Source organism: Rhinoderma darwinii, chromosome 4 (genome assembly GCF_050947455.1).
Source record: "Rhinoderma darwinii isolate aRhiDar2 chromosome 4, aRhiDar2.hap1, whole genome shotgun sequence".
Classification (NCBI taxonomy): Eukaryota; Metazoa; Chordata; class Amphibia; order Anura; family Rhinodermatidae; genus Rhinoderma; species Rhinoderma darwinii.
In genome coordinates, this window is record NC_134690.1 from 195,875,401 (window position 1) to 195,899,265 (window position 23,865).

The window sequence follows — 23,865 nt, forward strand, 5'->3', positions numbered from 1 at the left end:
TGCCCATGTTGTAGAGGTTAGAGTCAGACTGATTAATTGAGTCTGTGGACAGGAGTCTTTTATACAGGTGACCATGTAAGACAGCTGTCTTTAATGCAGGCACCAAGTTGATTTGGAGCGTGTAACTGGTCTGGAGGAGGCTGAACTCTTAATGGTTGGTAGGGGATCAAATACTTATTTCTCTGTGCACAATGCAAATAAATATATATCATTTTGACTATTTGATCTTTGTGATTTTCCTTTTTTTTTTTTTTATATAATCTATCTCTCACTGGTAAAATTAACCTAGCATAAAAATTCTAGACTGTTCATGTCTTTGACAGTGGGCAAACTTACAAAATCAGCAAGGGATCAAATACTTATTTCCTTCACTGTATATATATATATATATACATGATATAGTTTGTAGAGTACACTACTGAAGACTTTAATTCTGCCCATATTAAATCTATACTAAGTAGAAATCATATTGGGACTGTCAAATTTTGAATCTAAAATATGTAATTTGCTTCCTATAACATTGGCCCTAGTATGTGCGTGCTCAAGATAAGGAAACTAGATTGTTAGCCTCATGGGTTCAGGGACCGTATAAGGGCATTCTCTGTACCATGCAGTAGACAGAGTATGTAAACGCTATAAAATGTAAAAGAAAATGTACTAAAAACAATGGTAATCATATTTTAGTGCTCAATCCTGATTACTTGCAGATCTCAGGATCTATGAACTTCAGTTTCACACGGGCAGAACTACAAAATGTGCTAAATCGAGAAGGAATGAATGTATCGGTTTTAGTAATGGAAAAACGTACAGGTAAATGTTAATATAACTCTTATTTTATAATGCAAGACATATAAATGCACATATACTAATACAGGGTAAAGGAAAATAGATTGGGAAATCAATTGATTTCAAACTTTTTGTGTATTAACAAAAGGACAGAACTCGTCTGCTCCAACAGTCATATTAAAAATGTTTGTGTGAAGTCGAGCATCATATGTGCAATCTTGCGCTATCTATCTATTCTCTGAATTGTATGAGTGATGCAGCACTCTAATCTATGGTTCATTAGGAGTTCATTAAACATCAAACCCCCTATTATGAATAATTTTTTTCTGGGGAAAAAATCTTGGCCTACCTCATGGCTTAAATTATATCTCTATTATTGGGCATGTGCACTGCCACTTGGTGAGTTTAAAAATGTATTTAATTTTACTAATGTCTCCAGTTTGTTTAGAAATAAGTTAATCAAACCAAATTGAATGTTGTTTTTTTTTTTTAAAAATTATGTTTAATATATTACCAAAGTGATAATAATAAAGTATACTTTCTCAACTCCTACCCTTATGTGTATAATAGTAATACCTAATAAAGTTCCTAAAACAGCACACAATATACTAACAAATCTAGCTGTTAACCCAGCACGTGAGTAGTACAGTATCACTAAACAATGTTCTGGATTAAAGAGGCTCTGTCACCAGATTTTGCAACCCCTATCTGCTATTGCAGCAGATAGGCGCTGCAATGTAGATTACAGTAACGTTTTTATTTTTAAAAAAACGATCATTTTTGGCCAAGTTATGACCATTTTTGTATTTATGCAAATGAGGCTTGCAAAAGTACAACTGGGCGTGTTGAAAAGTAAAAGTACAACTGGGCGTGTATTATGTGCGTACATCGGGGCGTTTTTACTTCTTTTACTAGCTGGGCGTTCTGACGAGAAGTATCATCCACTTCTCTTCACAACGCTCAGCTTCTGGCAGTGCACAGACACAGCGTGTTCTCGAGAGATCACGCTGTAACGTCACTCACTTCCTGCCCCAGGTCCTGCATCGTGTTGGACGAGCGAGGACACATCGGCACCAGAGGCTACAGATGATTCTGCAGCAGCATCGGTGTTTGCAGGTAAGTCGATGTAGCTACTTACCTGCAAACGGTGATGCTGCTGCAGAATCAACTGTAGCCTCTGGTGCCGATGTGTCCTCGCTCGTCTGACACGATGCAGGACCTGGGGAAGTGACGTCACAGCGTGATCTGCCAGAAGCTGGGCGTTCTGAAGAGAAGTGGATGATACTTCTCGTCAGAACGCCCAGCTAGTAAAAGAAGTAAAAACGCCCCGGGGTACGCACATAATACACGCCCAGTTGTACTTTTACTTTTCAACACGCCCAGTTGTACTTTTGCAAGCCTCATTTGCATAAATACAAAAATGGTCATAACTTGGCCAAAAATGCTTGTTTTTTAAAAATAAAAACGTTACTGTAATCTACATTGCAGCGCCGATCTGCTGCAATAGCAGATAGGGGTTGCAAAATCTGGTGACAGAGCCTCTTTAAGTAAGTCATACAGTTTATAGGTAAGGGCCTATTCACATCAGCGTCACCCTTCCGTTCATGGGTTCTGCTAGACGTTTCAGTCGGAGGAACCCACGTTCATGGATTCCTCTGACGGAAAGGTCTGACGGCACCCATGAACGGAAGGGTGACGCTGATGTGAACACACCATAATATGTGTAACTATTTATTGGAATGCTGATGTCATATAATTTTATCTTATAGGTTTAAAGGCAAATGCAGAATCTTACATATTAAGTGAAAGTTCTGAGTATAAGCTAAATCTGATCTACCAACAACCAGCTTTTGGTCCTGGTAATTTCACAGCTAAGGTAAGTTACCGTTATGTCACCAAATCTGTAATAGTGGTAGATTATGCTGTATCGACTCCTTACTATAAGTCTGGTATGGGATATGTAAATATAAAAACATTATTAACTGTAACACAATGGATATCAGCAGCACTAGATCAAAACACATAAATACAAGTAGGTGGGTGCACGCCTTAGGGACACGGTTCAGTGGGCCATTGATGAAGAAAAAATGGGGGATCAGACAGCACTTTATCGGTAAAAGTGATCCTTTTATTCCCACATGTGACATTTCAGCATAATCATAATCGAAATCATCATGCTGAGCTGAAACGTCAAATGTGGGAATAAAAGGATCACTTTTACTTTTGGAGTGCTGTCTGATCTCCCATTTATTTATTTATTTATTTATTTATTTAACTGTAGCTGGTGTTCATTTTCATCATCGTAGACATAGAGGAGCTATTGTGAGCTGTCAGAGTATATACCATAATTGTATTTCTCCCACGATTGGCCTCCCATAATAACAATATATTGGAGAATTGCTTCTAATGCATTCCATTAGTTTTTTTGCTCCAGATTTACCACAATTGCGGTCACAGGTTTGAAATAACACAATTGTGGCAAAATTGTGAGAAAAAAGCATGTATTTAGATGTGGCTATGCTGCAGTTCAGTTATGGTGCGGCACTTTGTATGAATATACCCTTAGGCCTCATGCACACGACCGTATATAGTTTTTACTTTCCGCAAATATGGATCCGACGACTACGGATACAGATCTGAAGCCGTCCGGAATTGTGGAAGCGCCCATAGACTTCTATGGGCGAGTCTGTGCCGCAATTACGGACAAGCATAGGACATGTTCGATATTTTGCAAATCATTTCTACGGCCAGGACACGTATGCGTAAATCTACAGAAAGGTGTCCGTGGCCAATAAAAATGAATGGGTCCGCAATTTCATCCGTAATTACGGATTCCTTAGTTATGGATTAAAATTACGGTCATGTGCATGGGGCCTTATAGCCCACTTATATTTTGATTATTGGATATAAGTCCAGTTGTAACTAAGAACAGGTTTGAGCCTACATTCTAAGGCTCAAACCTGCACAGATCAGTATTCTGGTCAGCATTTTGCTTCAGTATTTGGAAGCCAAAACCTGGAGTGGGTCCAAAACGGAAGAGGTGCAAATCTTACCATTATAGGTTTTCTCTGTTTATGTTCCACTACTGGTTTTGGCTTTCAAATACTGAAGCAAAATATTGACGTGTGCATGATGCCTCACAGAAGCTCTAGATCTAGTACATGAATACATTCAGACAAGTATACAAGATTGTGACTGATGACACCATACATGTATATAGGTAAATACTGTATGTGTATTTTTGCAGGTTCAAATAAAACGGATTGATAAAAAACCCTTAAGTAAAAAAGAGAAAAATGAAAAAGTTGCTGTTAAAATGACTCAATGGAGAGATTCATCAGATAGCAACGCCACTGTGCTACAATACACCATTCCAGAATCTGGCATTATTGTACTGGAATTTCCTGTTTTACAGTCCATTCGATGGGTTACAATTAATGTGAGTATAAAACAATGAGTACATTTCTCTTACAATAAATACATGACAGTTATATGATAATTATCAATACAAATTCTTAATTTTCTCTTTCCTTTTTTGTTTAGGTTGAGTACCAAAATGTCAGTGAAATTTTTAGCTCTGATTTAGTATATACAAGAAATCCTTTTATTGACATCCAGATCCCAGATTCATCCTTGAAGGTAATAATGACACATTTTCCAATTAATTAAATTAATCTACACCCTTATTGTATTTATTCTGTTGTATAAAGAAAAACTTCTAGCATTGTCCCTCCAGCTAGTTCTCTACCTGTATAGATTCCACACTGCATTGACATAGTTATGAACGATGCTAGGAGTCCCTGCCTCGCTGCAGGACAACTGTCCCGTAGTGTAATCATGTTTTCAGTACGGGACAGTAGTTCCACGGATAGGCAGAGACTCCTAGCGTCGTACATAACTATGATGCTAGGAGCCCGGCTCCCTGCACTGTGTTCGGTCTGGGACTTGCGGCCGAAATACGTTCCGTCCATTACGGACGTAACATGCTTGTGTGAACCCAGCCTTAAAATTGTCTGGTCACTCATATACATTCTATAATGAGGAAGGCCTATCTCCAGATAGAATCATGGCTTAATCTGCATTATTTGTCAATGACTTCATCATTCATTTTGTCCTGATAAGTCAAACATGCCCTTCTACTGAACACAACATGACACACGTGGAAAACATGAACTATTGGAGTATATAGAGAGTTTTGCGGGTCTTGTCCATATTAGATTGTCTCATACAAGTAATAGAAAAGAATGAATACTACTTTTAAAACACTCAACTAATGAATATGATACTAAATTTGATGCTGCTTTTAAACTATATGTGTACTTTTTTAATGCAGGTTGATGAAGAATTTGACATACAGGTTACAACCTACCTGAAGATAAGGGAAATCTACTATGTGGTATGTAGTAAATATCTATTTTACTTTAAAAACTGTACTGTTTTCATAGAGACATTCTTGCACCAGGAACTTTCTAATACCGTATTTAAGGGCAGCATATTACAGGGACCGGTTCCGTTCTTCTATGAGCTCCAACCACACAAAAAAATATTGCGCCGTTTGGCTAAGGAGCGGTCAAAGAATACACTAGACTCATAGTTATGAGCAGAATGTATTCACGAGGAGAGCGCAATCCCCCGTCTCCCCTGCAATCCTCACAGTGGTTGATGGGCTGCGGTGCATCTTCATATACAGCAGCCAGCTGTCAGTCACTGCTGAGAGTTGTGGGGGCAGGTTGGGAGAGTGGTTGGGTGAGGGCTCTCATAACTGTGAGTCCACTGTATTCTTTGATTACTTGTGTTTTTCAATATGTGATAATGTGCCCCTACTGTAAATTATAAGAATATTAGAAGTCACTGAGGACTTCTGTGACCATATAAAAGCACAAAGTCGCAGACTTAGTGATTGTACAGGTCACAGAGCTTATAGGTGACTATCACTAATATTTTATAGTAGCGGCTACATTACTAAATATATTTTGTCATTACTGTCATTTTCTGTAGTTAATTCATAATTTAAAATAAACTGTACAGTTAATGTAACCTGAACTATGTTTCGAAATATCTATAAAATGAGAAATAAGAATCCATGACAAACTATATTTTATTTCTTTGCAGGTGGTTTCCAAAGGATTGGTAGTGTCTGCTGGGAGGAATAGCACAAACTTTAGCCTCTCTCCAGAAGCTTCGTGGGCACCCTCAGCTCAACTAACAGTCTATTGGCTTAATATCAGTAACACTTATGGTGATATTATGCAAATATCGAAAACATTATCCATTAAAGGGACATTTAATAACAAGGTAACTTTTCAGAACATATAAATTGGCCAAAAATGTTATATTGAATAGACCTGGACAAAAAGTCTGTAGGTACTTTGACATCCTAAGGTAAGATCCATCCGTTAGTCACATATTATATAAAGAATAGATAAAAACATAGTAAATATATTAATTTGTATATACAATATCTAATATTCCATTTTAATTCTCTATTAAAAGGTTTGAGTTATATTATATACATGCCTGGATTTACACTACAGGACCCTGTTTGCACACAACCTTTAGCACCCTTAGATCAGACCTATAAGCGAGACACAAGTTTGGTATTTCCGTATTGATAGTATTTCCTGATTTCTATGGTACCAAAGAACAAATCCATCAAATTTCCTATCTGAATATTCTAGGTTTCTCTATCATGGAGTAAAAACACAGCGCATCCATCAGAACATGTGTTCTTATCCGTTAATGTAAAGGAACCCCATTCTTTGGTGGGGCTGCGAGTTATTGATAAAAGTTCCATGCTTCTGGGACATGGAAGTGATCTGACTACAAACAAAGTGAGTATAGATGCATAGAATACATATTGGAGACTGTATCTGTGATGTAAGAAGTTATATTTTTTTTACAAGGCCATGTTTTCTTTCGGACGGCACCTACAAAGTTATTCTATGTGTCCAGGTTTATAGTATTTTCCTTTACTGGTTGTGGTATATTTGCCATATTTTGCATTTGAAAGTTGGAAATCAATAGACTGTTCAAAATTATTTTAATATATTATAAACGTTTACTTTTCTAGGGGTTGTCCCCTTAGGACGACATAGAGGGGCCCCCGCTTGCATTACATGGATAGTCATTCATTTGAATGACTGACATGTAACGCTAGAATGTGTGGCTGATCACTGGCATCTATTTTTAAAAGGGGTTGATGATACAATCCCTGTATATAACTGGCCTAGAGGAGCATAGGATGCCTTACGGAGGCACAGTATGGCAGCACATGGAGTGTCAATGGGTCAGTTTGATATTTTTCTGTGTGCATGAGACTATATTTTGATACTGTGGCTAAGAATAGGAGTGAGAATACAGAATACAGAGTGCTGTCCATAGGAAACGTCTACACACTGATAAATCAGAATATTGCTTTCTACAGCTCTCAATTATGTAACATTTCATTTATATTTCTAGGTTTATGATCAGCTGATGTCTTACTACCAGGTAGGATAAATACGTTATTAAATATTTTTGAAAAACACACAAACATACTATGAGGGGGGGAAGGATTGTGAAAAACATATACATAAGCTGCGTAGGAACTGCATTTAACCAAAATATAGTGTATACAATTTTTTTTTGCTTCATTTCCAATGATTTGTACTTTGGTTTACATGGTAATACTTAAAGGGGTTGTCCGTCACGGAACGTTTTTTCATACTGTTGATATATCCACAGGACAGGTCATCAGTATGTGATCAGTGGGGGTCCGACGATCAGACCCCACACCGATCAGCTGTAAAGGCTGCCTCTGGGCACCGGATGTTATGCAGTGGCCGGTGTCGGAAGCAGATGTATCCATACACTATATAGTGGCCGTGCTGCAGTACTGCAACTCTGCTCCTATTCACTTGAATCGGAGCAGAGCTGCAATACTGCAGCATAACCCCTATACTGTGAGCAGAGTGTTCTGCTTCTGGCACAGTCAGCTGATCGGTGCAGGTTCTGGGTGCCAGACCCCCACCGATGATATTCTGATGAACTATCCTGTGCATAGGTCATCAGTATGAAAAACTGCCGTGTGCCCAGACAACCCCTTTAAAGGGTTATTACCAACTCTGACGTTTATGGTATATGCACAGGATATGCCATAAATGTCTGATAGAGAACAGGGGTTTGTTTGGCTGTGTCCGCACATGCACGCCCACCTCTCTATTTATTCTCTTCCTAAATGTGACGGCTGGGGGCGGCCTCACAAGGTGGGATGTGGTTGGAGGACCCCTGTTATTGACATTGGGACCCCAATCTTATAGCATATCCTTTGGAAGTACCCCTTAAATGGACACTAACTTTTCAAACAACTTATGCTAATCTAATAGTATACCTGACATGTATCAACTTTGTAATTTACTTACTGTTATCATTTCGACGTTTTATGTTAATTATGTGTAAAGTTAGGGTATGTGCACACGCAGTGTTTTCAGCCGTTTTTCAGGCTGAAAAATGGCTGAAGAATCAGAAGCAGAACGCCTCCAAACATCTGCCCATTGATTTCAGTGGGAAACACGGCGCTTTGTTCCAACGGGGCGTTTTTTTATGGCTCGTTTTCCAAAAATGATACGAAAAAAGACGCCCGCAGAAAAGAAGTGCATGTCACTTCTTGGGACGTTTTTGGAACCGTTTTTCATTGACTCTATAAAAAAACAGCTCAAAAAATTGGCGTCAAAATCGCGGCGAAAAATGCGAGTTTGATTAAAAAATGCCTGAAAATCAGGAGCTGTTTTCCCTTGAAAACAGCTCCGTATTTTCAGACATTTTTGAGTTTGCGTGTGCACATATCCTTATTGTCACTAGGTGTCTCCTTTTCTGTAATCTACTGTCCATCCACTGTTGTCAAGCAAAATCCGTCCCCAGCTACAGAGCAGAAGAGACGGACTGCAGGAAGTATGGGTGTGTTCCTTCACTGCCTGCCCATAGAAGTCTATGGAGAGAGGAGATCGGAGCAGGAGGAGGGAGCAGAGTGAGTGAGAGAGACACAGACCTGCTGCCCATGGAATTCTGTGGAGAGGTGAAGGGGGAGCAGGAGCAGAGAGCAAGAGGAGGGAATAGGGAGAGAAAGACACAGACAAACTGACCGTAGAAGTCCATGGAAAGGGCAGAGGGAGCGGTAGCAGAGAGAGTCGAGACACAGATGCTGCTGCACATAGAAGTCTATGAAAAAGGAAAGAATGGACATAAGGGGAGCAGGAATAGAAAGACAGAGAATCTGCTCTCCATAGAAGTATATGGAAAGGGGAGGGGGTAGCAGGAGCAGAGTGAGAAGTACAGTCGTACTTTCAGCCTCTGGTAAGAGTGGTATGCCATCTCAGTGCTGGATTCTCAGCTACTACTGATGTTTAATCTCCTCCATTTTGCTGATGCATTTTATATATATATATATATATATATATATATATATATATATATATACATATATATAAAAATACACACAGTCGAGTCACATTATTATGACCACCTCCTACTTTTGACGTCGGCAGCGTGTAGCCCATTAAGGAAGTGATGTGTTGTGGCTGGCTTGGTGGGTATATGAGGTGAACACATATCGCTCATTGTAGCCATGGGTAAAAGGGGCAATTTATCAGATTTGCAAAGTGATGATTATTAGCTTTCGGGCCAAGGGTAGCAGTATTTCTCAAACAGTGCAGTTTGTGAACTGTTCACGTGCTGCTTTGGTGAAAGTGTATAGTGATGTCACAAATGGCACCATTGGGAATAACAAAAGAGGAAACTGCAGAGCACCACATGCCATTGATGTGAGAGGTAAATGTCAAAAAAGGCTTCAAAAAAGGCTTCAATTTGCACGTCAGTATCGGAATTGGGCCATCGATGATTGGCAAAGGGTTGCCTCATACAATGAGTCACGTTTTCTACTTCATCGAATAGATGGACATTGGCGTGTCAGGCGAGAAACAGCAGAGAACAAACACCCTGCAACCATTGCTGGAAGAACAAAAGGTGGTGGTGACAGCGTTATGGTCTGGGGAATTTTTTCATGCTGTTCTCTGGGCCACTCATCCAGGTGGAAGGCACTCTGAAACAATTTGACTATGAATCCATCGTTGCAGATCACGTCCACCCATACATGCGGTTTGTCTTCTCTGGGGCAGATGGAATCTTCCAGCAAGACAATGTGACATGTCACACGGCTAGCAATATCCGACAGTGGTTGGAAGAGCGCGCCCAAGACTTCCAAATACTTTAATGGCCCCCTAATTCGCTAGACTTGAACCCAATTGAGCATCTGTGGGACCACCTCGTTCGTCTTCTTCACTCTATGGATCCTCCCCCACGCACCCTCCAGTCAATGTGGGATGCACTGCAGTCAGCATGGCTCCAGATACCTAAGACAACCTACCAGCACCTTATTAAGTCACTCCCAGCCCATCTAGCTGCTGTCCGTGCTGCACACGGCGGTTACTCTGGATATAAGCTGGTGGTCATAATAATGTGACTCGACATATATATATATATTTATATATATATATATATATATATATATATATATATATATATATATACACAATGTGTGTGTATATTATAGCTAAAGATGGGAGAGCAGGACTCTCCTCTTCCATGTGTGCAGTGTACAGAAGACATGATAGCCGTTAGACTCCGCCCACTAACTCAGAGAAACTGAGAATTACAGAAGAGAGCCTGCAGAGGGAAAAATGTAAAATACGAATTATATAATGACCGGAAATAGTGTTATTCCTCATGTACACAAATATGACATCTTATTCTGAATAGTCACCTAAAAACATTAGGTATGCTTTAAATGCTGCATGACCTGCAACATTAGAGTGTCACTGTGATCTCCTCTCCAGTTTCTCAGTTCCATTACAGCCCTCTAGGAAATAGGACAGTCTGACCTTTCTATGATAAGAATGTGCAACAATGTCAGTGATGTAAAAAGACACAATTTTACAATTACTTTAAATCACCAGCCTTCTTCTGAAACATATTGTATTCACGTGTGCATTTATTCTGTAAACATTTATGTAAAGACATATTTTAGTCAAAGTCAATACATTTCTCTATTATAAACAGTCAGCAAATGCAGTTTTCATTTTCTTAATCAGGGCCCTCCAGCAAGCCTGACGGACGCTGTGATCCAAAATAAAAATGGTATGTTTGAACGTGCGCCCTACAGACATCTGGGATGTCAGAAATTTACTTTGATTCTCTAGTGGAATGCTTGCACATGTGGTCCACAAATATAATTTTGTCGGAGTTATTTTACTTTATAATAACAAACAGTAAAACTATAAACAGGACCTCAGATTGGTTTTATCAAATATTGTGGATTATCGGATGTAATTAAATTACTTAGGCCTCAAAACTGCTGTCAGAGTGATATAAGGAAGAGGGAGGGCATTTTAACCTTACCGTTTTTCTTGGTCATGCAAGCTGTATGACTGAGAGAGCAGCGTTTGATTCCCCTGGCGCAGCGGTCGTATGTGCTCTTCTCTGCTCTGAGTGACAGTTCTAGCAGCCAACCAGGAGACCGTTAGAGCTGTCACTTAGAGTAGAGGGGCGAGGCTTGCAGCGTGCAGTGCAGGAGCGCTTACACATCAAGTCCTGCCTCACTGGCACTTGAGATCGGCATGTCTGAGGAATTACACATCATTTTGCAAGTTGCATGACCAAGAAAAAGGTTATTTTAAATTGCTTTCCCACTCCCCTATATCACCATATTAGCAGTTTTGAGGCCTCAAAAGTGCGGTCAGGTTCCCTTTAAAATATTATTCCCAACTCAGACATTCATGACATATCCATATGATGAATGCAGATTCCAGCTCTGGGGCATGCACCTATCTCAAGATTGTGGGTAACCGATCCTGTCCCCCACCTGGTAAGATGGCTGCAGGCCGCCTCATCCAGGTGGGGAATTGGTGGAAAGGTGGTTGGGGTTCCAGTGACAGCCAAGCTGGTTGTACTATACTGTTTCCGTAACTCCTATAAAAGTAAATGGGAGCTGCGGTAACAGAGTAGCTTAGTAAGCTCAGCTGTTTTCGCAAACACGCACACCTTACCACTGAGTGTCCACTCGGATGCGGCGGCCAGCGGCCATCTCACCAGGACTGAATGGGGTTACAGGACCTCCGATCTTGAGATAGGTGCAGGTCCCAGAGATGGGACCAGCATCTATTAGACATTTATGTCATATCCTATTCATTTGCCAAAATTGTCTGAGATAGTAATACCCCTTTAAGGGGAACAATGAATGTTCCTACTGAAAAACATTTAGCAGAGATCTTAAAAACTGTGAGGAATAAATACAGAAAGTATATTTGAAAATGTAAGAACTTTTAATTAGACAAGATATAACATTAATTTGCTAAAGCCAGACAACCACTTTAATATTAATATCCTTATTTTATTCATTTTATATGTTAACAAGCGTTAAAGTGATTCGTTTACAATATGGCCAAATTACACAAAAAATGACACACAAATCACGGCAATGTGACTGCTTGTCCTTTTACCTTGTTTTTCTTTTCTTTTTTTCAGAATACATTCCTCTCACTAGAGAACGCACTGTGTTGCCTTCAAGACATACAAACATTCTTTTACCGGAGATTTGGATTTGGCAAGATACTAATATAAGGTATATTAAGAATATAAATGAGTTTAGATTTATTGTAGTATATTAAAGGTTTATTCAACTTTATTGCCATTATAGGACACACTGGTACAATTTGCAAAACAGGTAGAATAGAAAATAGCGCATGTACCTGTGCATACTTGGCTGCCAATAAATGTAAAGGAAGCGTTAATGCTTATACTTCTCAATGATTTGATTAGGTGTATGCCAATTTATGGCACTTGCACCAAATAGTCAAAGCCGGATGTGGTTGTATTGATTCTGATGTTGGTAACTACCATATATTCTTTTTGTTGACTCATCATTGATCCAGCGGTTAAAATTGCAATTATTACAAGGCATAGATTTTTGGGCTACAGCTCAAGAGGTTTTTGATAGCAAACAGGAAGTTTGTTAGTCAAGGACGAAGTAGCAAAAATCGTGCTATCAACTAATGCTGTCGACTAATGTCAAGAGATGCAGAATGTAATAAATCTATCCTTATGATATGTTATAGGAAGTACATACATCAGCACATGAATAATACAAGATCCTCTAATGATACATTGATACAAATTCATTCACAGCTCAAGTTTAACAGAAAATCTTGACGTAGCAGTACCTGATAGAAATACATCATGGGTGGCCACAGCATTCGTTATTTCTGAGAGATTTGGACTGGGAATAGCCGAAGACTCTGTTGAGGTAATATTTGTGTGGCATCTTTTTAAAAGAATAATGGAAGATAATCATTATTATTATTATTTCTTTTTATTATTCCTATGTTGCAAGCAACATAATCCTGTATATAACATAACTATATATTTATCTATTTTTTCTTGAATAATTAAGAATACTTTTCATTAATTTCTAATCTCAAAATGTATTATTTTAAATGTATTTTTTTCTAGATATCAGTATTTAAACCTTTTATAATGTCGCTAAACATGCCATATTCGGTTACACGAGGTGAACAGTTTATTTTGGAAGTCATCCTGTCCAGTTCCTTATCTAAAACCCTGCAGGTAAGTTTTAGTTATTGATCTCTTATAGTAGTACAACATGTAAACAGTCAATTACTTTTTATTTTTTTTAAAAATTGGTATTTCCATGGTAGTTTTTCCTTGATCCTCTATTGCTGGAAGTGCTTAGCTTGCTATAAATAGAACTGAAATAACAGATCATACAGTATATCAGTACTGCTCAAACTGTGAGGTCGGCCTCCTTGGAGAGGCGCACTACAGCTGTGTGCAAGGCGTAGCTGGGAAGGCAGTTCTGGCAGAAGTAATCATTGACTGCATCAATCCCTGGTTAAGTAACAGAATTGTACATTCATGCTTATCTTAATGTTATACTGGGATCAGGAGACAAATTAGCTTATATTGAGTACATTTATTAATTTTGCCATTTGCTTGAACCACTGGAGGTGCAGTCTGGGCATCACCATGTCCTGTCAGTGAGGCTCCAGTACAAAAAGTTTGAGAAGCCCTGCAGTTTATAGTGATCTCATACTTGGCATACAGGGGGATTGTTTATTTACATGTTGCTCATTCACATAGGCGATCTATGTGGATAAGGAAAATATTCATAGAAGTGTTCATTTCTGTTATGATGTATGTATTAGACCTACACAATAATTCTATTGTTTGGCTTATGGGATATTATAGGATTATGTGCGTACGTGCCACCCCTTCTTGTAGCTGTGGGATTATATTGAAATCAAATTATTGATGCACATATACAGTCACATTAAATAATATATTAGCATTAAGACATTTTTTTTACATGAATTTATTTTTCATTGATTACAGGTTTTGGTTTCTTTGGAACTTCATGACTCATTCGAAATAATCTTACCACTAGGCATTTATAAGGGTACTGTGGCAAGCCAACATAACGTTACTGTTCCCAGTCGGGGTGGAACAAGAGTTTTATTTCCTATAAGACCAAAGATACTTGGCAAAATCCCAATCACTGTGAAAGCAACATCAAAAGTGGCCTCTGATGTTTTAACTCAAACAGTACTGGTAAAGGTATGTGATATTTCTCTAAAATTAAAGGAACACTAAAGCTAAAAAAAAAACATAATAACATTGTAAAAGGACTGTTAAAATATTTACAAATATATAACACTTTTAACTGTATTTGGAGGTTCTTAGATCTTCATATATGTGAGATAAATAAGTAAGACAGTTTTATGGATATTCTAGTCCGTAATCCCATTGACTAACACTGCAGTTATCTTTTTCTCAGCGTTAAATAACTGTCTACGGGGAACAGCAGATTGCATTCAAATGCATATCAATTCAAGACTGACTTTAGGTTTAGTGCCCCTTTAGGAGTAAAAGGGTTAAATAAAATACAATGTTTCCTGTGATGCTATAAAGTACTTTTCAATAACATAAAAACATCTGCACTACTATTGTACGAAAAGTAAAACTTCACTGAACACTGTCATATATTTTTTCCCCACAGGCTGAAGGGGTGAAGTACTTTTATTCACAGACTGTTCTATTTGAGCTTTCCGGTAATGGAAATACATCTAAAACTGTATCAAAGAACATTTCCTTCACTTTCCCCAGTGATGTAATACCTGACAGCGAAGAAATATATGTCACTGTAATTGGTAAGACAATTTTTTTCTTAAAAGATTTATAACATATACTGAACACTATAGGTGTTGTTATTTATAGTATGAAGAGGTTAAAGCGGACCTGTCAGCTCTTCTGACATGTTTGTTCTAGTGAATTCTTCCATTCTCCATAAAATAACAATTCTACAGCATTATTTTGTTCTTCTGTTATTCTGTATAAACAAATTGACAACTGGGTATTATTATTCCCACAGTCAAATGGGTGTGTAACTACACATAAATACCCCTTTGACAGTGGGAATGGTAACACCCAGTTGTTAATTTATTAATACATTTCCAGGAGGAATAACAGAGGAACGGCACAATGCTCCATAATTATTGTTTTATAGAGAATGCAAGAATTCACTAGATCAGACATGTGATGAGAGGTGATAGGTCCTCTTTAAAGGGCTTCCGTACTTTGCCCGCTCAGGTAAACCTGTATCTGCATAAGGAATAAAGAGGAAATGTGCAAGTGTCTTTATATTCTTAATGAATTACGCATATACTTGTGCAGGACATATTCAAAGAAGGTTTACCTTGATAATTTGGGTAAAACTGGCAAAAGTGTAGAAACCTTTTAAGTTTCAGAAGGTTCAGTTCAAGGGTGGGATTTATTAATGGCTTTACACAACTTTTGGGGCTTAGAAAGTCGTAAATTATGGCACATACGTTATTTTCTCAATAATTTGCGATTATTATTCATGCTTCTCCTGCCGCTTTTCCAAAGTTAAAAAAAATGGGTGAAGTTTGAGGAGAGGGACGTGGCCTGTCGCAGGCCGACATTTTTACTATAATTTATTGAATATGTCGTAAAATATAGCGAAAATGTAAGTCTGCTCATAGACTAAGATTTGATTTTCTGCCCCATGAACAGGCAAAGAAGCGGCAAATTTATTAAGAGGCATGCAATTTAGCGCATTTTACTCCAGCGTAGTTCAGTTTCAAATCATCCTAGATGTTTATCATTCTAATTTGGGCATGTCTTTATATTGACAGATTTTAGAGAGTATTAGAGAGTTAAAGGGGTTTTCCAGCTTCTGACAACTGATGACCTATCCACCCGATAGGTCATCAGTACATGATCTGTGGGGGTCAGACAACCGGGCCTCCGTGCAGCGGACGTACATGCCGGAAGCAGTTGGCTCCAGCCACGGAATAGCGGCCGAGCTGCAGTACTGCTGCTCTGTTCCTACTCAAGTGAATAGGAGCGAACCTGCAGTTCTGCAGCACGGCCGCTATGTTATGTACGGAGCCAACTGCTTCCAGCTCCGTACATAGCAATATGTGCTACAACATCCGGAGCCCACAGGCTACCGGAGCGGCTTGAGTGTCGGACCCGCACCAATCCGGTGGATAGGTCATCAGTTGTCAGAAGGAGGACAACCCCTTTAAATCTGGAATGCAACTCTTGGAATTAGGTAATTTAGGGGTTCTTACGCTGTGGAGCTCACGTTGTAATTTCAAATGCCTTTAGGGGCATTTTAGGGCATGTTCAAATGCAGTGTTTTCAGGTGTATTTTGGGGCGAAAACGCCTCGAAATACGCCTTGAAAAACTCTACTGAAACGCAGACAAACCCCTTCACATTATAATTAATAGGAAAAACTGTGTTTAGTTCAGAAGGGGCTTTTTTTTTTACCAGCTATTTTAAAAAACAGTGTGTAAAAAAACACTGCATAAAAAGAAGGAGCATGTCACTTCTTGAGCCGTTTTTGGAGCTGTTTTTCATAAGATCAATTGAAAAACAAGTCTCCAAAAGAAATTTCTGCTTCAAAAACGGCTGAAAATCAGAGGCTGTTTTCCCTTGAAAACAGCTCCATAATTATCAGCCATTTTTACTTGTGCATGTGAACATATCCTTCACTGCCTTAATACTTAGGATCAGGGCCGCCATCAGGAATTTCAGGGCCCCATACAGCTAAATTTTCTGGGCCCCCCTACCGTGGCACCGCCTGTTAACGGTACTCCGTCCAGCACTATATCATGGTACCCAGGACCACCATCAGGAGGGTATTAGGGGTACTGATGTGAGAGGCCCGGCCAAACCTAATTGAAAGGGGGGCCCGGCAACTGCCGCGACTTGCCTTTGGTAGAAAAAAAAAACAGGCCCCTGCAATGGGGCCCGTTTTTTTCACCAAAAGAATGTCGTGAGCTGCGGGCCCCCCTTTCAATTAGGTTTGGCCAGGCCTCTCACATCAGTACCCCTAATACCCCCCCTGATGGCGACCCTGGGTAGCATGGGGGTCGTCATGGGGGCCGTCAAACACCGCCCGCGCGACCGATCGCGCGCACCCGCAAACTCCCGCGCGTGCGCACTCGCAAGCGCGCACCTGCGACCGCACGCACCAGATTTTGACCTGCCCACACTATCTTGCCGCGTTTTTTTGCTGCGTTTTTTGCCCGCGGCAATTGAGGACAGCAGACAAAAAACGCACCGAAAAATGCATTTTCTGCCTCCCATTGATTTCGATGGGAGGTCAGAGGCGGAACAGCGGCAAGAAAGGACGTGCTGCTTTTTCTTTTTCCCGCGACTGGCTCCCATTGATTTCCGATTAAATCAATGGGAGGCGGTTTTGGAAGTTGTTTGGTGCTGATTCTGACGCAGTGTCCGAGTCAATATCAATCAAGGCCCAAAAACTCTGTGAACTGGGCCTTATTGTTAGGGCTTATTCAGACGAACGTGTAATACGTCCGTGCAACGCGCGTTATTTTCACGCGCCTCGCACGGACCTATGTTACTCTATGGGGCCGTGCAGACTTTCAGTGATTTTCACGCAGCGTGTGTCCGCTGCGTAAAACTCACGACTTGTCCGATATTTGTGCATTGTTCGTGCATCAGGGATAATGGTCCGGGGACATTTTTCAGGGTTTGGGCTAGGCACTTTTTTCAGTGAAGGGTTCAGTTAATGCTACAGCATACAAAGACGTTTTACTATGGAAGTGCGTAGCATGTAAAAATCGTCTGCAAATTCTCTGTTGCTTCACTCACTATAGAGTTTCAAACTGGCTATGTAAGTGACATCAGCACAAGAACTGTGTGTCAGGAGCTTCATGAAATGGGATACATGGTCTCGCAGATGCACACAAGCCTAAGATCACCATGCACAATGCCAAGCACGTTGCCACTTGTCTCTGGAGCAGCTTAAACATGTTCTCTGGAATGATAAATCATGTCTCACTATTTGGCGCCTGATGCCATTAGAACGCTACCTAGCGCCAATGCCCAATGCCTCCTGTAAAGATTGATGGAGGAGGGATGATGGTTTGGGCCTGTTTTCTAGGGTTTGGGCTAGAACCCTTTTTTCCAGTGTAGGGTTTATTTCTATAGCATACAAAGACATGTTAGACAATTGTATGCTTCCAACTTTGTGGGAACAGTTTGGGAAAATACCTTTTCTGTGCCAGCATGAATATGCCCCAGTGCACAAAGCAAGGTCCATAAAGACATGGTTTTATGAGTTTTGTGTGGCCTAAAAGGAGCCCTGACCTGAACCCCTATCAAACACCTTTGGGATAAATTGTAAACCACCTATTGCAAGTCGGACCTGCCTGTCCAACATGCTTTTTTGATTAATTACTCATGAATTCCCACAGACACGCTCCAACATCTTGTGGAAAATCTTCCCACAAGAGTAGAGGCTGTTATAGCCGCAAAAGGAGGCCCAAATCCATATTACCTTCCATGGTTCTGGAATACGTTGTCCAGCATCCTCATATAGGTTTGATGGTCAGGTGTCTTTTTTTAATATCGATTGAACTCAATGGTGACGGAAACCTAGCTAATGGTTCCCGTCGGTCACCGTTGTGACAGGTTTCCGTTGTTCTTGACGGAACCAATAGCGCAGTCAAACTGCACTATTGATTCAGTCAAAACGACAGAACCCTGTCACAACGGTGACCGACGGAAACCATTAGCTAGGTTTCCGTCACCATTGAGTTCAATGGTGAGGGAAACTGAAGCTGAGGTTTCGTTTGCTTTCTGCTGAGGGGTTAACCCGACGGAAACCTCTCACGGAACCCCTCAACGGAACACAGACGGTGATGTGAACACAGCCTTAGATAATGCTAAATACATGAGCAGCACAAATCTCTCTGTTCTGGTCTTGCCTACAATGTGTCATTGTTGGTACAATGTATCAGTGGAGTACAGACTATTTAGCTGACAGAGAACTGTCTAGACTGGATGCAATTGTAGAAAACTCTCAGCTGTGAAAGGTACCAGGTCTGAATGGTTTTCAAGTCTCTGGGTAAAAACAAAAATGTTCCCATTCAATGGCAGCAAACAAAGATCTTGAAACTGTGAGAAATTGAAACTCAAACAATGTTGGAAATTTTTTTACTATACGGTGGCTAAGCTTTATTTATATTAAACTAGAAATGTGCTTTAATGCAATTATGTCTAGAATATAACCAAGGAAAAGAATATACACAACTTTTTTTTAACAAAGCTTAATATTTTGATAAATGTTTTGACAGGAGATCTACTTGGACCTTCAATAAATGGTCTTGAGTCGCTTATCGAGCTGCCATATGGCTGCGGCGAGCAAAACATTATCAACTTTGCACCGAACGTCTATATTCTACAATATCTAATAGCAGTTAATCAGATAAAAAGTGGAATTAGGGAAAGGATCGTAAACTTCATGGAACAAGGTAATTTTTTTCAGCATCATGTGCAGCACTGGAGCAGATTTACTATTCAAATTGAACCAGAATTTTTGCACACATGCCATGCGCCACATTTATTATCTGTTTAAGACACTTTTTGCACCTCATCCGACAGGGGGCATGGCTTAGATTACAAGGGGTGTAGTCTAAAAGAAAGAAGGCCAATTTTATCATACAACATGCACCACTATGATAAATTTGGAGCATCTTCTGACTTTCTGGTCTAAGTTTCCACCATCTAAATCCTAAACAGCATTAGTAAATCTGACCCAGTGTGTTGAAAGTAAATTAAATATATAAATGGACACCATATATGACTATGCATTCTCCTTGCAGCGCCAACTGCAGACAAAATGTAGTACTGCATGCAGACATTCAAATTCAAAATCTGGCTCATAGAGCGGGGTCCCGAGCGGGCAATCCCTTTCTACAATGTCAATATACTCGACTAGGGCATATGCATAAGGGTTGTCTTTAAGTTGTAATACCTTTATTTATTTTACATTTTTAAGTGGCACTTATAGAATATATATAGTCAAGTTAGACATTCATCTTCACCGATATCAGAACACATTACGAACAGGCAACTAACAAGTTAGCTAAGTAATAACTTATGGATAGATTTAGAAGACTGTCAGACTTGGGAATTATAGGTCAATAAATATGCAGGTTTAATAAAAACATCTGAGATGCCAGAAGACATTAGTGTAGGGTCAGCACAATTAAAATTGCCATCTATTATGTAATTATTGCTATTATTATTATTATTAATACTATCATGCTACGACAAAGTGATAAAAGAGACTTTGCCTTAGTAACATTCATGTATATTTTATGTTTAGGTTACCAAAAGGAGCTAGCCTATAGGCGAAATGATGGATCTTTTAGCGCATTTGGAAGCACTGATTCCTCTGGAAGTACTTGGTGAGCAAATTATTTTATGTGATTGACTTTAAATGTCTTGTAAACTTTGAAACAATGCTAACTGCCCTAAATTCCGTGGGATCAGACATGCTCAAAAGAGATGTTGAACTTTATCATACAGTAGTTATGGCAGATCTGTGCACTGTAACTATATCGTGTTATAATGGGAGTGATATAGCCATAGCCTGCCTGCCATATCATTCATTATTTGTTTTCATTTCACACGGTTTAACAGTACCTCCAATTTTGCAGGTCTTTTTGTCTGCCACCAGGGGAATGTGCAGTTCCTATTCCTTGGCAACAGTACCGCCTGATCTGCAGACTGCATTGGCGACCGGCGGAAACCATTGACTCTTATTGGGTCCATTGAGTTTCAGTCGGGATGTCTGTGGTTTTACCGGAAACAATAGCAGGCTGCGCTTTTGTTTCCAGTATTTTTGGCTGGACCTCTGATGGAGGCCCCTAACAGAGCCTCCAACGCAGATGTGAACAAGGCATAACTCTGGTCTACTCTTTTGAAAAATAAATGTATATATTTAGTGAAAATACAGTAATGTGTAAATATAAAACAGTTCTTATTATGTAACGATACAAATCTTCTTTTAGGTTGTCAGCATTTGTTTTCAGATGCTTTCTTCAAGCCCGAACATTTATATACATAAATCCAACTGTCTTAAACGAAATAGTAAAGTGGCTGGTGCAGTACCAAGACATCAACACTGGTATATTCTCTGAGCCAGGACGTGTTATCCATAATGAACTTCAGGGAGGGCAAAATGGTCATATCACCCTCACTGCTTACATACTGACTTCACTGCTAGAAGATAAGTACTACAGGGTAAGTACAGTACATATAGTAAAATTAAAAGCTCACCGGTGTCCAGTGCCTTCAGTGATCCAATGCATGGACCTCGTCCTGACCCAGGCGTCTTCCTCAGTAGTAAACAAAAGGTATGATCCAGCACTTCATGAAGCAATCTCAGGACTTTATTGTATAAACATTAAAAATCAACCCAGCACATAGAGACAAATGACCAGTACGCTTACGCGTTTCAAACGCCAACTGCATTCTTAGTCATAGCCAATATCTATGACTAAGAACGCAGTTGGCAGTTGAAACTCGTAAGTGTACTGGTCCTTTGTCTTTGTGTGCTGGGTGGATTTTTAATGTTTATACAATAAAGTCCTGGGATTGCTTCATGAAGTGCTGGATCATACCTTTTGTTTGCTGCTAAGTACAGTACATACATAAGAGTTTAACCCCCCTAAAAAATGACCTATTGAAATGGGAATTAGAATGTTAGCAAAATCAATTATTGAACTTAAATGCAAATGTATTTAATCTTGTAGGTTGGAAATATGTCTTTGCAATCTGTATGCAATATACCAAGAAAATGCCCTGTTTAGCAGAGTGGTCAGTAGCAAACTGCTCTAAGAAAATGAACTTACAACTTGCTTCCCCTTCCAAAGTGTGCTAGATCATAACTTAAAGTTGTCTTCTTATGTCATCACATTAGATGTGCCTTTGCTCTCAACAATTGTGAGGACAACATCCAATTTATAATTGCTAATTAAAGAGCAACATTTATTCATGGCAGTTTTTAAATAAGTTAGTTGATTTACTTTTTTAATGTCTCATTTAGCCATTATTTGTCACATTCCCTGTTCTTAGAGCTGGTCTGAGAGGTAGACGAGGGTTAAAATCTTGAGTGGTTTGCTTGCTGTCACTCTCAATCATCCAATTTAGCCTCGTATATAACACCCGTGGTGCTAGACCTCTTTGCCAGAGATTAACTTCCTGTGGCTCATTTGTTCTTTGGCTGCTGTGAGATCTGTTTGTTGTTTCCTTGTTGTACTACGTTACCTCTCTGTTATTACCTCGGCTTGTCTGAGTCTACCTGTCCTCTCCACCTGTCCGTTCCACCTACCAGCAGCTGCCAGGCGAAAGCAAGTTTTCCTTTCACCTGCAGGAGCACTCAGGGTCTCTTAGTAGGTTCCAGATAGTGGGATCGCCATTATCAGGGCGGTAGTTCCGCTGCAGGCAGGGCCCCAGTCGTTAGGGATGTCACAGGATGAGTTCGCCACCACTTGCCTAGTCTGAAAGCTTGCACCAATTCAGGTTGTGGGTGTGCTTTTTGCTGGACTGGTATTCTGTCAGTATCGTTATATTATTAATCTTGAATTTTACTTAGTAGTTTGATGAGTTTCCTTGTCTCTGAGTGAGCCTAAAGACTGGAGCTGTATGTTACAGGCGACACCTCATTGCAATAAATCCAATCAATCCCGGTCATTAAACCAGATAGATGCCGCGGTCAATAGCGACGATTGCATTTAAGCCATTAGAAAGAGGCTGGCACATGTATCCTAACATGGTACAAATAAAAACTATATCTCATCCTGTATAAAACAAGCCCTCACACCGCCCATTCAATGTAAAAATTAAAAAAGTTATGGGTCTTAGCATATGGGGACACAATTTATTTTTTTTAAGAATTAGTTTTTTCTTTGTAATAGCAATAAAACATAAACAACTGTATAAATTTGATACTGCCATAATTGGATTGACACACAGAATAAAATTAACATGGTAAATGTCTGACTTTTAGGGCATGGCCCCACGTGGCGGTTTTCCTCCGCCACTGTCCGCATCAATGCCGCACAGAATCTGCGTTGCAGATTCTGTGGCGGATCTGCCCAAAATGTGCAGTAAATTGATGCGGACTAGCTGCTGCGTATTGCGGTGAAAGTACTTCCCTTCTCTCTATCAGTGCAGGATAGAGAGAAGGGACAGCACTTTCCCTAGTGAACGTAAACGAATTTCATACTTACCGGCCGTTGTCTTGGTGACGCGTCCCTCTTTCGGCATCCAGCCTGACCTCCCTGGATGACGCGGCAGTCCATGTGACCGCTGCAGCCTGTGATTGGCTGCAGCCGTCACTTAGACTGAAACGTCATCCTGGGAAGCCGTACTGGAGAAAGAAGCAGGGAGTTCTCGGTAAGTATGAACTTCTATTTTTTTGACAGGTTGCTGTATATTGGGATCGGTAGTCACTGTCCAGGGTGCAGAAACAGTTACTGCCGATCGCTTAACTCTTTCAGCACCCTGGAGAGTGACTATTTACTGACGTTGCCTAGCAACGCTCCCGTAATTACGGGTGCACACACATAGTCACCCGTAAATACGGGAGCCCCATTGACCTCCTCAGTCTGGCTGTAGACCTAGA

General features: G+C 39.9%; 1 protein-coding gene across 1 annotated transcript in view; it reads left to right on the forward strand.

Moving 5' to 3' along the window:
• Positions 1-23,865, forward strand: part of LOC142760491 (CD109 antigen-like) — a 43,452-nt gene that overhangs the window by 10,824 nt on the left and 8,763 nt on the right. Inside the window, exons 9-26 of the mRNA XM_075863687.1 lie at positions 708-810; positions 2,556-2,662; positions 4,034-4,225; positions 4,330-4,425; positions 5,120-5,182; positions 5,899-6,081; positions 6,465-6,617; positions 7,246-7,275; positions 10,911-10,956; positions 11,621-11,683; positions 12,343-12,439; positions 13,003-13,120; positions 13,327-13,440; positions 14,227-14,448; positions 14,891-15,041; positions 19,526-19,702; positions 20,560-20,641; positions 21,248-21,479. Coding sequence (XP_075719802.1) covers positions 708-810; positions 2,556-2,662; positions 4,034-4,225; positions 4,330-4,425; positions 5,120-5,182; positions 5,899-6,081; positions 6,465-6,617; positions 7,246-7,275; positions 10,911-10,956; positions 11,621-11,683; positions 12,343-12,439; positions 13,003-13,120; positions 13,327-13,440; positions 14,227-14,448; positions 14,891-15,041; positions 19,526-19,702; positions 20,560-20,641; positions 21,248-21,479 — 2,229 coding nt within the window. The remainder of the gene's footprint in view (positions 1-707; positions 811-2,555; positions 2,663-4,033; positions 4,226-4,329; positions 4,426-5,119; positions 5,183-5,898; positions 6,082-6,464; positions 6,618-7,245; positions 7,276-10,910; positions 10,957-11,620; positions 11,684-12,342; positions 12,440-13,002; positions 13,121-13,326; positions 13,441-14,226; positions 14,449-14,890; positions 15,042-19,525; positions 19,703-20,559; positions 20,642-21,247; positions 21,480-23,865) is intronic.